The 14,032-nt window shown below is 39.6% G+C and overlaps 1 protein-coding gene across 1 annotated transcript in view; it reads left to right on the top strand.

The window, feature by feature from the left end:
* The window catches only part of LOC135711808 (myosin-G heavy chain), a 338,190-nt gene that overhangs the window by 261,130 nt on the left and 63,028 nt on the right, over positions 1 to 14,032 (top strand). Inside the window, exon 3 of the mRNA XM_065234763.1 lies at positions 3,768 to 4,136. Within this exon, the coding sequence (XP_065090835.1) occupies positions 3,768 to 4,136 (369 nt within the window). The remainder of the gene's footprint in view (positions 1 to 3,767; positions 4,137 to 14,032) is intronic.

The following is a 14,032-nucleotide window of genomic DNA, read 5'->3' as shown; positions in this document are numbered from 1 at the left end:
CGCCACGGATGAAGAACCACATCCAGGTTCTCGGAATCCATCTGACGGAATATAACTAATGAACCGGCATGCACCAGGGCTACAATCAGTCTTCTTGGAACAGATTTGGTTTGGTTTGCTTATTCTGGTGAAATTTCCGTGCAGCAGCAGTGATTTTAGGTTGCATACATAAATTTATTTTTATCACGCTTTGTTTTCTTGCATTAGCATTAGCATTAGCATTAGCATTAGCATTAGCATTAGCATTAGCATCGAACAAGTTGCACAATATCGTAGGTGGTACGAATTCAAAACTATTAAGAGCAAGGCGGATATCTATTACTGGACAGATAGTAAGTAGGAAGTAATTACTATCTCCCAGATAAAAACATATCCCGCTCCAACAGTTAAGGATTGTCCTGGCCACGTCCTTACAACTGGTAGGGATAGGAAAGGTATGTTAGTCCAACATTTACTTAAGAGAGATGCAGAGAACTCTACGACCCCTCATAAATGTCTCGGGAATTTAGGAATTATGTTAGTAGGGAAGGTAAGCCATAGGATACACCCAGTTAGTGTTGCTGGCATATGTAGTTTTTTTTATAAATCTTGAAATTGCTGTCCGGATCATTTGCTGGAAGATAAGGTTGCTGAAATAAAATGAAAATATAACAACGCCATCATTGTCACACCCGTAGCTACTTAAAAGGAAGGAAATATGTTGTGTTTTATCTTTTTTTTTCTATTGAGAGGAAAACTCGCGGGAGTGAAAATAATTTTACTACCTCTTCTCCCGTAGGCCCAAAACCTCTATGTCTTTTCAATTTGAATCATAATCAACTAAAGTAAACTTAAGTTCATGTGATGCACTCAAATTATACGAAATTTATTTCGTTTTCGTTTTTGCGGTGCTACACTGCCGTACACCGAAATAATTTAGGGTGTTGATATAGGATGCACCTTTGTTTAAAAACTAATGATGTAAAGCTGTCAAAGACTCGCGCTTATTCCTGTTTACACTACACCGGTGCTACCAATGACATTTATATAAGGTCTGGGCCAACAGGCAGCTTGCTGGTGTTAGAAGCAAAAATGTTGTAAACATTGCTGAACATCTGCGAACAGATAGATATATGTCACTGCCAACATACTGAGAACAGATAGAAATACGTCACTGCCTACAGCTGTTATCACGCTTTGTTTTGTTTTCTTGCATAAGCATAAATAAACAATCACAAAAGTCATTTAATCTCCAGGGTTGCCAAATTCATGTGATACTTGATTGACACGCTTCGGCACAGCGTTTGGCATAACTTTTGGCACAGCGAAAACTATCGGCACAGATTGAGGTGTGCAGAGTTGATTCCCCTTGCATCTTACGTATTTTGAAGCAAGATAATAAATCAAAGTGTGCCATGTTCGTGGCTGGACGTGTTTGTTTTCTTCGGTCGCGGTTTGTTTCATTTTTTTTTCTTCTTTGTGTTGCGTTTGTCATTCTTTGTAGAATTTTACCATTTTTTTGCGTCAATTGCTACAACTATACAAAAGAAAATTAGTGACTATGTTCCAAATGGACGTTTTAATGAAAATTCAGGATCAATTAGTAATGCGTGCATGGAAGATTGTGATGTAACAGAAGCATGTATGGTGACTTTAATGCCTTGAGACAGAATCCATCGAAGCAGAATTTTGTGAAATCTGTCCATATTATTTTACACTGATTATTTAATTATTTATTATATATTATTTATACCTATGTTACGGATTGAGAGTGACCATTATGTCACCCAAACGAAGCGACTTGGATGGGGAGAGTGAAGTTATCAACTCTCTGTTGTTAACATTTCTTGAATAAATGGCGGGCTCTTCTTTACACTCATTGGGGCATTCTTTTGTTTGACGGCTTGTTTTTTGACCTATTGTATGATAATACAGCTGGAAGGAGATTCTTTACTTTACCGTGGAGGTGTACTTTGCTTATCGATTCACCCAACCCTTTTTTGGCATCCAACCCTACATTGAAATCCTTTCAAAATGGTGAGTCATGAACACACCTAATTTGTTTGGTTGCGGAGTAATCTCTATTCAACTATATAATGTAGTAATTTTTCCGACCTAACAGCTCAAAATTTCCTAGTCACTCATTTAGCATATGCTCAAATCGTTTTTTTTTTCATAATACATCTAGTAGATAGGTTTTCCAATATGTGGAGAAAATTTCACGTCAATATAATGAAAAACAAAAAAATCCCACGCGGTATGCAAAAAGGCCATTTTTTAATAATTTTAATATCATCCAACTATCTGGCTCTTTACTGTAGTTTGAATAACATAAATCCAATTTAGCAAGACAACTGTCGGTAGACTGTGGACTATCCTCGCTGTTCAACTTGATCAATAACCTCTAATTGTACTCAACCTGCCGTTGTATAAAAGCCAAAAACGGTTTGGGTGAATCCGTGGGCAACATCGCCCACGTACATCCACGGGATAAATGAGAATCTCCTTCCAACAGTAGGATCATACAACCGGTCAAAAACAGGCCATCCAATAGGGGGATGCCCCGAAAAGTGGGAGAATAGCCCGCCCTTTATTCATGAAATGTTAAAGACAAGGAGTTGGCATTCCCACTCTCCCCATCCATCGGGTACCCTGGTGGACCCTTCCGTATCCAGCATCAGTTAAGAGAAAAATAAAGGAAAGATCTCTAGACTGAACCAGGAATCAAACCCTGCCACCTCCAGCAAGGTCTTGCCTCGTAGCTGCACCTATGCCGACTGAGCTAAGGGAGGCCAAGTTGTATCATGGTTCGGTTAAAATTTTATTCAAGTCTGTATCGTGGACTGCCTGTCATGATATTGTTACTTGATCAGTGATCCTATAATACCGATGTTACGTAGGTAATTAACGGTTATTGTATCGATAAATAAGACTAGATAGTGAAAAAGCTATTGCACTAATATGCTCAAGAAAGAATATAACATTCTGATCTAATGGTGGTGTTTTCTAACATGAAAAAATATATTTAAATCCCATGCTGTTCCTCCTTTCCGTCCAACGGAATTAACTGACAGGAAGCCTTTGAAATGCGATTTCTTTTCAACCATTACCGTCCCGAAAAACCCTTCCGCAATTTGCAGATTAGGATGCCACTTTCATCCATTTCCCCCTTTAAACAGTAACTACGACTAAATAGGTAGAGTGAATGATCCGCCACAGTAACATCGGGTAATAAATATTTAATTAAAAACGAAGATTATCCCATTAAAGCAAGGCCAAAGCGAACCGAAGAGATTGACACAATGTGTGATAAAATCTCTTTCACACTTTCACGCAGCCCTTCGATGGTGGTGGTTTTCATTCAATCCGATTCTGAGACTTCCCTTCGTGGGATTTCCTCTCACCAAATCGATTACTCGCTTTAGGCAGCTCTTTACCTATTTGTGAGTGGATTGCTGAAAATTTCCCACTTAAATTCAACGAAAGTAGCACTACGGCCGAATTCTCGGTTAGGCTATAAAAGTAAATTAAATACAAATTGCATTCGGGAAGCAGCGGCATAAAAGCCTCCGCATCTTGTTTTAGAACGTTTTATAAAGCGGTTCACAACCTGCACAGATGTTATTTTGTTTTCGCTGACCTAAGGGACGGGGAGGGTGAGCTGGGAATTAATTGAAAGCAAATTTGATTCGTTATCTCGTAGAGTACCATTGGAGTTGAAATAGATTCCAATTTGTTCAACTGCAGGCAATTGACCCCTTTTTTCACTCGCTTGATTTTAATTTCAGGAAAAAGTCGGCTTTATCCAAGATACTCGTTAAACTCGTCGGACAACGAGGACACTCCGATCCATCGATCGATTTACGCACAGCCCTACAATTCACAATTGCAATCTCAGCAACAGCAGCAGCAGCAGCAGCAACAACTACTACAATTATCACAGCAGCAAATACAAACGAATCTTCCGATAGTGCTGGGTGGAGGATCACAGAGCAATAGCAGCTACAGTTACCGTTCGGGGAAAAGTTCCGGTATCGGTAGTGGCAGTGGGCTTCATCAGCAAATTACGACACCATCGTCCGATAATGGTTCAAGTGCAACACTGACGGACGCGGAAGCGGCATTGGCGAGGGAAAACACGCTGCTAGATAATAACGGTGAGTGAGAGGCTTTTAAACTGGAACAATTTCATTGGTTTTGATGGGTTCCGTTTGGCGCAGGAATTTGAACTTTACATGATTTATAATTTAAACTTATATGATATGTGACGCTCCATTTATGTGCATCATTGAACAGATATTTGCACTACTTTTCCGAGCTAAAGTGTTTCTGAAGATCTCTGGACTTCTGTGAAGCGTTCGATGTATTTCTGAAATATCTTTATCTTCCTGAAATTTCTGAATCTTTTTTAAGGTCCTTGAATTTTTCTGGACTGAAAACTAAATAATTAATTTCGATCTAAGACTTTAAACGAAGTTCTTATATCGATCTACATGTTTCACTCTTCCAGAAGGCGGCATTTGCACTTGAAACTTCATTAGATCTTCTTCTGTCTCGCAAAAAAAAAATCAAATATTTTCACTGAAGTTCTCGAGATTTCGCTGAAGTTTATTGAACTAATTAATAACTTTTTCAATAGTCTAGACTTTGCTGATGTTATTAAAACTGTCGTTTTTTTTTATTTTCCATAAAGTCCTAAATTTATCAGTACTATCATAAGTACCATAAATTCTACTGAAGTTAGTTGAAATGCCTTTAATTTTCTTTAATTTTCATAAACGCTCATGGAATTTCGCCTTAAATCACTAATTTTCCCTGAACATCTTTTAACATCCCTGAAGTTTTCTATGCTTCTTTGAGGTTCCCTAAATATTCATAATTCACTGGCGTTTATCAAATTTTCGGATCATTCATTCTAGGAATATCTTATAATTCCACGGAACATTTTGTAAATCTCTGCAAAATTTACTTAATATAATGGGATTGATCGTCTTCGATGTACTTAGGACTTCACTCAATTTCATGAAACTATCTAAAAGTTTCTAAATTTCTGTGAAGATATCTGGAAATTCTTGAAGATTTCTTATTTAAGGGTCCTGTACATCACCAGTGGTGCAAAGAACCAACGTGAAAGATTTCCATCTTGGGTGGCTGCTCGCTTTTTCCTTGACCTAGGCCCAGGCCAGATTCCTATCGACTTGCGTTATTTCCTTGTTGAGGCTCCTCTGCCATGAGCATCTGGGTCTGCCCCTGCTGCGATGTCCTGCCGGCACGAATTATATACCGCAGGCATCGGTTGATGAAGACCTGCAGCTTTTGAATTTTCTCCGCTGATACACACGTCTCACTGGCGTATAACAACACAGATTTCACGTTCGAGTTGAAAATTCGGATTTTGGTGCGTTGACTGCGTTTGTTCTTCATACGTTTCGTAAACTCGCAAAGACAGCCCTAGACTGCTTGATTCATGCACTTATGTCGCTCTTGGTACCGCCATTTGACGCTATTTGGCTACCAAGACATTGGAAACTTTCGAACTTCTCCACTGCTTGCCCCGCTACCGTAAAGTTGGAAGGGTGTTGACATCCAACGATTTAGTCTTGTTGACGTTGATGGTGAGACCCGCCGCAGAGAAGCGTTCGGCTAGGTCATTGAGCTTACTCTGTCGTTGAAATGCTCCATGGAGATAGCCTGTCAAAGCGCCCACGGTTCGGTACACGGTACACCATGATCTCGTCGATTACGATGAGGAACAGTGCGGTGACAGTATAGATCCTTGTCTCACACCAGCGACTACCCGGATTGGGTCAGACAAGGCTCCGTTATGCAGAATTCTGCTCCAGTTCACCCACGTTCGCTTGTCCCGTCTGCAAGAGCGCTTGACTTCCTTTTCTAGAGCCGAGTACCGTTGACGGGTTTCGTTCTTGGCTCCTCTGGTTTTCGCCAGCTCTATCGCGGCTTTTGCTTCTCTACGCTCCTCAATCTTCCGCCAGGTTTCATCAGTAATCCACTCTTTCCTCTGGGTGCGCAGCTCACCCAGGTTGTTCTCGTTTGTTTCTATAAAGGCATTCTTGATGGCCGTCCATGGTTATTCTACGCTGCGCAGCTCGAGTCTCCAGTTCTTCAACGAAAAACCTTTTACCGCTGGATCTTCAAGTCAGCGTGTGTTGAACCGCCGCCGATTAAAAGGTTATGGTCAGACGCGATGTCGGCGCTGCGTTTATTCCGGACATCAAGACATTGTGCAACCTGGTTTATGCTATGCTATGCTATGTAGATGTGGTAAATATGACTTTCGGTATGTCCAACACGGGAAACCCAGGTGACTTTGTTCACTGGCGATCACAATGTCGTTACTGCCACAAAATTCTGCAAACAGCTCACCGTTTTCGCTCATTTTGCTGAGACTATGGCATCCCATGACGCGCTCATAGTCCGTATTGTCGGAGCCGATCTTTGCATTGAAGTCACCTTTTGGAACCTCATCCACCATGGCATTCAGTTGACTGTAAAAATTCTCCTTGTCCTGTAGCTCGGCAGCATCTGTTGACGCATAACATTGAATTCTGGTAAGGTTACGAACCCGTGTTCTAAATCTTACTCTCATTAATAGGCTCCCACTTGATGAGCGCAGTGCTTGCCTGGACGCTTAGTAGGAGACCAACTTCACGATGGCGGAGAGCGTTTTCACCTCGAATACCGGAGTATAGTAGTACCTGTCCCGACGGCAGTTTGTGTTCTCCAAAGTTTGGCAAACGAACTTCACTCAGTCCCAGGATTTCAAGCTTCATGCGTCGCGCCTCGTTGGCGAGTTGAGCCAGTTTACCATGCTGGGCTAACGTCAATAGTCGTTGCCGTTGAATCAGTTCGATTTCTGTCTCTGGTGGTTTCTTGAAAAATTATAAAGGTTTCAGAGACAGTATGTGGTTAGCCTAAGGTCTCCTATCCACCGTGATGAAGCTGCCATTTTAGGTATAGCTTCCGGGGAAGAGCATTTCTTATTCAGTCAGTGAACAGCTCGAGTTGGTGAAGCATTTCTCTAATGCCGGTTACCGCGCCAGTATTCGCGTCGCAGCTCCTCACTCTGCTATTGTCGGATTGACAACATTTCCCAGGCTACGCCAACCAGCTGTTCTCATGTTTCAGCTGGCAGTCTTTTGTAATCATATGACTCGTGGAGGCATGACGAAGGAATTTGTGAGGACCGGATCTAGGTACATCGCTCCTTTAAGATTGTCACTCACCATTTTGTAGACTTGAAAATTTCGCTTTTATTTAATTAATGGAACAATGATTTTAAATTTTTTTAATTTCCATGATAATCATATACAATTCATAAAAAAAACTCTCACATTACTTTCCCTTACGTTAACGAAATTCTCTCGGAGCATTGCTGAAGATAAGATAAGCTTTCTGATATTTCCTTGAAATTATTTGAACTGCCCTTTGGATTTATGATTAGTCCAGGTCAGAGAAGCTTCACTGAAGGTCACAGTTCTAAAATATAATGGTTCTGTACTGAAATAAATTGAACTCTCCTAATAACTTTTAAACTTTTCGGAAGTTTTCCTGACCTCAGTAAAAATTCCGAAATATTTCTGAAGTTTTCGTAATTTCTTTGATGTTTTCATAAGTTTTCTGAAGGTATCTATAGTTTCCTAAAAGTCTCCGCACATCTTAAGGGTTCTTTTGTTTTTTTTTCGGAAGAACATGGAGCTGTTCTGAATTAATCTTATCTCTCGCTTATAGATTTTTAAACCTTTCCAAGAGTCTGGACTTTCCAGCAGCTACGTGAACTGCCCTTAAGATCTCTGAAATTCACCAATGATCTGTAGATATAGGTTTTATGAGGTAATTGGAACTTCTTTAAAGTTTTCACAGTATTCTTTGATAAATTTTCTCCCCTTCTCTGAAATTTTGTTGACTTACGTTAGTACTTAAAAGTCAATGACTTCTCGGAATCACCCTCAAACAAAGCACTGATTCCAATGCTATTTCTAAAGTCTGACAAAAATGAACTGTTACGCCGAAAAGACCTATAATTCGTGATTCAATTAGTTTAAAAAGTTGTTAATGGTTGTTTTACAGTACTTTTATTAGAACTTAAAAGTTACAGCATTAGATGTTTACATTTCTCCAATTCGAACGAACTCTCGAACTTTCCTCTTGATGGAGCCCATCAGCGCCTGCACAGTGGAAACGGACACGGAATCAGCGCATTTCTTCCATTTTACTCGCATTTGCTGAATGTCCGTGACTGCACCGCCGTTTCGTCGAAGTCGCTGCTTTGAAATTGCCAAGTATTTTTCGATTGGTTGAAATTCCGGGCCAATCGGAGGATTCATTAGCTTGGGGACAAAATCGATCTAGTTGGCAGCATACCACTCCAGAATCACCTTGGAGTAGTAGCAGCAGGACAAAAGATGACTTTGCACCTATGCTTGCGGATGAACGACAACACACGCTTTTTCAGGCATTCTTCGATGCAAACTTGAGATGTCATCGTCGAGGATGTGACGAACGGCTCCGTTTTCAGGCCACAACTGCAAATCGCTTGTAAAATTATGGCCTTCTTCGCGAATTTGGCGGCAATCCCCACGTCCAGTCGCGATGTAAAACTTTTGACCTAGAAGCTGCTTAAAATCGAGTTTGACGTATGTTTCGTCATCGATCAAAGTGCAGCCCTTGTGTTTCGTCAAAACACGGTCGTACAAGAGCCTTGCACGCTTTTTGGCCACGGAATTCTGCTTCATGTGCCGGTTCGGATGTTTACTGGCTTTGTACGACTTGTATCCTTCCCTGGCAAGGATGTTCCGTACCGTTTGGAAGTTTGCGTTGTACCTTCTGGCCACATCTCGGATCGAAAGACAGGGGTTGGCTTTAGCGCACCTCAACACCTTGCTGCGCAGCTGACGATCTCTGGTTCCAGTTTTTTCGTAGGTCCACTGATTACTTTTCACACTCAGGATTTCCTTGTAGATTTTGAGCACTCGACGAACTGTTGCTTTCGGCATCTTCAGCACTTTGGCGAGCTTGGAGCCGGACCACTTGGAATCTGACTTCTTCTTTCGAGTTCCATTTGACGTTTTTTTCTGAACGTGATCGACTACTTTGATCAAACTTTCACCAGTTGTACTCTATAGAAGTGTAAACAAACCACCGTCAAAGATTTTCGATTCCCAACACTAGAGGCGTGCTAGTGGCGCGCGTGGGGCGTTCAAAATAACTTTTAGTCAGGCTTAATGAGAATTACATGGAAATTCAAAGTGGAAATCCATGCGAATTCTGAATTACAAATTTTAGAAATTCCTAAGCTGAATTCAAAAGCAATTTAAAAAATAATTCCATCGAAGCTTTGGACGAATACTATAAAAATCCAGAGTTAGTTGGAAATGCTAACATGAAGCTTTAGTGTGATAATTCTTTAGCTAGAGAATGATCTTTAGAAGAGAGATACTTCAAGTATCCGCGTACATCGTACGGGTTAGGCAAAAGATGTGCGTCTATCTTCAAAAAAAACTGTCGCATTAATGGCCCTTCGCTCATTTTCAACTTCTATTCAATTTTCATACTGCCGTACTCTAACGGAACTATCCACCTACCCTCTTCTAAAGATCATTCTCTAGTCTAGTCTAGTCTAGTCTAGTCTAGTCTACACATACACAGCCAGTACTTGAAAGAATCCTGGAAAATGATACATCTATCATTTTTCTTGTCATTATTAATGCCTGCTGCACATCAAGGATGTGAAACAAACAATAAAGCGGCCAGGCCTACTGTGTAGCGTTCCTCTTCTAAAGATCATTCTCTAGCTAATAAATCATCACACTAAAGCTTCATGTTAGCATTTCCAACCAACTCTGAAAATCGCTAACTTCACGTATGAAGTAACATAAAAACACTTTGGACTATAAAAATGCTGCGGAGAATTTCAAAAGATTAGAAGAATTGGATTTCAAGTTAGCTCTGAAAGAATTATTATAAATTTTAAATGATTTGCAGGCTGAATTTCAAGAGTTTTCCGCAGAGAATTTGAAGAATGTTTTGATGAAAATTAAGTGGGTATGACCATAGAGAATTGGAGTCCCAAGATGGGTTTCTTCAATTTAAACACAATTCAGAAATTTATGCAAATTGAATTTTTGAATCGACCTCCACTGATTTATATGAAACTTTGTGTAACGGTTTGTTATGGGCAATGATTCACATTTTTGCTAAGATTCGACCATTTAAGATCTTGAAAAATTTTCAAGATAGTGCCCTTGAACTTTTTCGAGAAAAAAAGCTGTGCACCGGAAATGGTAATTCTGATCAAATGATGTCTGATGCAAATAAAAAAAAAAAAAACAAAATGTTCAAACCCGAACTATCTCAAACAGTCTCAAACAGTTTTAATATTTTAAAGACACAATTTCGTAAATTTTGCCGGAACGGCAAAATTTTAGCAAAAGTATGAATCATTGCCAATAAAAAAAAACAATTATGCAAAGTTTCACAGAAATCGGAGAGGATCGAATTTTTCCAAATCGTCATTTGGCGTGGAACTGCTCACATTTGAAATTGCAGATAGTTTTCTTCAAGACTCCGAGACTATGAATGATTTTTTGTAGAAGGTTTCCTCTACGGAGTTTGACTGGCTACGCCCTTGACAATAATTGCCATTTTCAAGAATCTGCTTAAAAATGAATCAATGTATCACATGTGTGCTCCAAAATCTACTTTAAATTCCAAATGTCGTCATCTGTCTTCAAAAGTCTTCACAGAACATGAAATATCTTTAGATTATCTGCAAAAAACAAAACGCTTCAGAAAATGTCTTCAAAACATCAATTCAACACTCAACCCATCAATCATCGCTTCAAATGTGTGATTGTTCTGGCCATCACATGAGCTTTTATAATTGCGTTTCAAATCTATTTCTGGGAATAACTAGTTGCTAATATCTCGTTGAAATCTTGTAAATAATTTTATTCCACGCAATAAATTTTAAATTGCTCACAAAAAGAAATACTGACAATCCCACAGGAAAGCTCTCGCTTCCTGACATTGCTGGTTTAACACAAAACCCAATGCACCCGACACACAATGATTGATGATGTAAATAAAACCGACTCTCGCCTTCCATCGGGCTTAAGCTCGTTTACAGCGAAATGGAAAGCTTTCTCCATAACCCTCAAACTCCTAGTAATTCCTTCTGCAGCAGCAACACGTTCTGTTTGGCTGACTTGAAATGTGCTAAGCATTTCCTGGCTGACATTGAACTAAGCCATAGCAATGAGAAAGGAACAGTAAGAAAACCCCAGTCTGAGCAGCAAAAAAAAAGCCTGTTAAGTGCAATGTAAACTTTGTATTTAGAAGGTGTTATAATGTTATAAACAGTCTACGAGCAGCGTAAGAGCATTTCGCCTTTAAAAAAGGAAATGACGCTGCTTTCCTTCTTCGGACTGAGCTAGAATAGACTGTGCAGAAGCAATAGCGCACAAAGTATAGAGTTGCTCCTCAACAGCCAACCAGCATCCTCAACGCCAGTAGGAAATCGATCGAGCTCGCTGGCTGGCGCTGCTGTGTGGGCTGCTGAAGCCTTGCGATGAGACAGGTGCGAAAGGTTCACACGGACTTTGGTTGAGGTAAAAATGCAAAGCTGTCGCAGCTTCTACTTCTAGCTGCTGTTGCTGCTGCTGCTGGCTTTCTTTCATTTCCCCTGGAATCATCATCGGAACAAACGGAAGGAACGTGTACCTACCACCTAGTTCGTATGGGAAAAGTTGAGCTCCTTCCGCACAGATCACGAACAGCATCGAACGACCAAGCAACCAACCAACCGTTGAGACTGCTGCGTTGCTCCAGCCAGCATCCAGTACCTTTAGTGAGTGTGGGAAAAGCAAAGTGAAAATAAGATTTTTATTCCTCTTACCACTTTACTCTCACACCTCCACCAAGTGTGTACAAGTATGTGCGTGTGTGTGAGTGTGGGAGGAGGTTAGTGAAGGTGCTGCTTGGGTTGGCTTCCTCCTTCGACTGCCTTGGCTCTTGCGTTTTCCTTTGTCCCGTTTGCTTCGACATTCAAATAAGCACCTTAATTTAAAATCCATTCAGTGAAATTATTGGATTTAGAATCTCATCTGAATAGCATAGTTGGCTGAAGGCGTTCACTTAGAGGCTACACAAGGCTACGTTGTGGGAACGGTGTGGGATATGGAAATGTGGAGAATGTCAGGGATAGAATGAACGAACGAACAACGACTACGACGACGACAACGACAACGACGGAAGAGGGCAATTGAGCTTCCTATTGGTATGAGCCGGAGCATCCCTATCGAGGCTACTACGAAAGTGCTAGTGTGTGAAAGTGTGAATGCATGGCCGATGACGGAAGGGTTCCCTACTTAAAGTACTTTCCGTAAGCAGGCGGACGTGACTGGGATCGAGAGTGCAGCTCTTTAAGCCTAATTTGATACGTGGATTGATCCCAGCTGGATCGATAGTGCATTTCGAAGTTTGGGTAGACATGAAGAAGAACACATAGGAAAATGATTGAACATCTTAGTGGATGAATGGCAATCTCATGGTTTGTTTTGCGAATCACATGTGGGTAGTTATCAAATACAACTGCGACTCTATAGCAGGATTTGGATAATTGTTAAGACATTTTTTTCATGTTTCTTATTTGATTTATCATAGCATAGCATAGCAAATGGGCCGCAGGATTTTTTTTTTCATATCTCATTGGGTACACTAATCCGGGATATTATTTTCAAGTCCCAGAATTTTGAAAAGATTTCAAATTTTAAATTTTAAGATCTGTAAATAAAAATAAAAATAATGTTAGCATTTCACTTAGTTTCATATTGTTTGAAATTTATCTTAGGCAGTGATCTTGAAAGCTTTTCTTTATCCTTGGCTTAGATTTTTTTTATCTCTTTCGATTTAGTTTAGATTCGAGTTAGATAAAGCAGTGTGCGTTTGACTAGTACTGTCACATTAATGGCCCATCACTCATTTTCAACTTCTTTTAAATTTTCACACTGCCTATCAACCCACCCTATTAATTTCTTTCTCTAGCTAATAAATTATCACCTTTAAGCTTCATGTTGCATTTCCAATCAACTCTGTCTTTGAATTTAATTTAATTTCAAGTTCAAGATGTATTAAAAAAATTCTATCAATGTTCCAAAATTCGGCTTTAAGAAACATTCAGCTAAATGGCATGTCCATTATGTATAACATATTTTTTCTTGAAGTCCATTATGCCATGTGTCTAATCGCCTCACGGGGATTTTTTGGAATCAAGAAATTGTGGAACTAATTTTTGCTTTTTTTAAGCAAAATCTCATATTTAGTCCTTTTTTCATTTCCCAGTTCACTGTCTTCTTTTGTTGATTTCCGTCACAAATTGTAAATTTTTGAGACACTAGCTAGTTATCTTATTCTCTTATCAGGCACATTTAACACTGTGACCAGTATATCCTCTTTTACTATATGCCGTGTGTTTTGATGATCAACCACTATTAATGAAGCGATCTTCATAATTAATCATTGGCATTAGCCCAACATGAAATTACAATGCATATGAAGTTTATAACGTCCTTTGAAATCTCCAACGTTCATTAAATAGTACAATGCAATCACATAAAATATGTTCAGAACTTTTGCTCTCCAAATTGTTAAAACGACATCTGTCACTACTAAGTTTTCCAATAATCTTCAGATGGACTTTATTAGAACAATGTCCTGTTATTAACCCAGTGTAGGTGCACATCTTATTTTTTAACAATATTAAGTACGCTTTGCGCCTTCAAAGCTTGTGAGTTTCTTTGGCCCGCAGAATGCTTCCAGTCTGTGGAATGTATATTTTTTTTAACAAATCAAGATTCTCTTGGATTTTCTTGGAACTCTTTATCGGACTTCTTATTTTTTAACCTTTTGAGTTACTTTAAGAATTTCACCTAAATTTTTAAAAATCTCTCTCGAATTTTCCATAAGATGTCGATACATTTTGCCTTCGTTCAAATTTTCCCAAAATTCCGCTATACATACATACTTTTAAATTCTG

This window comes from Ochlerotatus camptorhynchus, unplaced genomic scaffold (genome assembly GCF_037179485.1).
Source record: "Ochlerotatus camptorhynchus isolate MF236.1 unplaced genomic scaffold, CSIRO-AGI_Acam_v1.1 ptg000443l, whole genome shotgun sequence".
Lineage (NCBI taxonomy): Eukaryota > Metazoa > Arthropoda > Insecta > Diptera > Culicidae > Ochlerotatus > Ochlerotatus camptorhynchus.
This window is presented reverse-complemented; position numbering and strand designations above follow the sequence as displayed.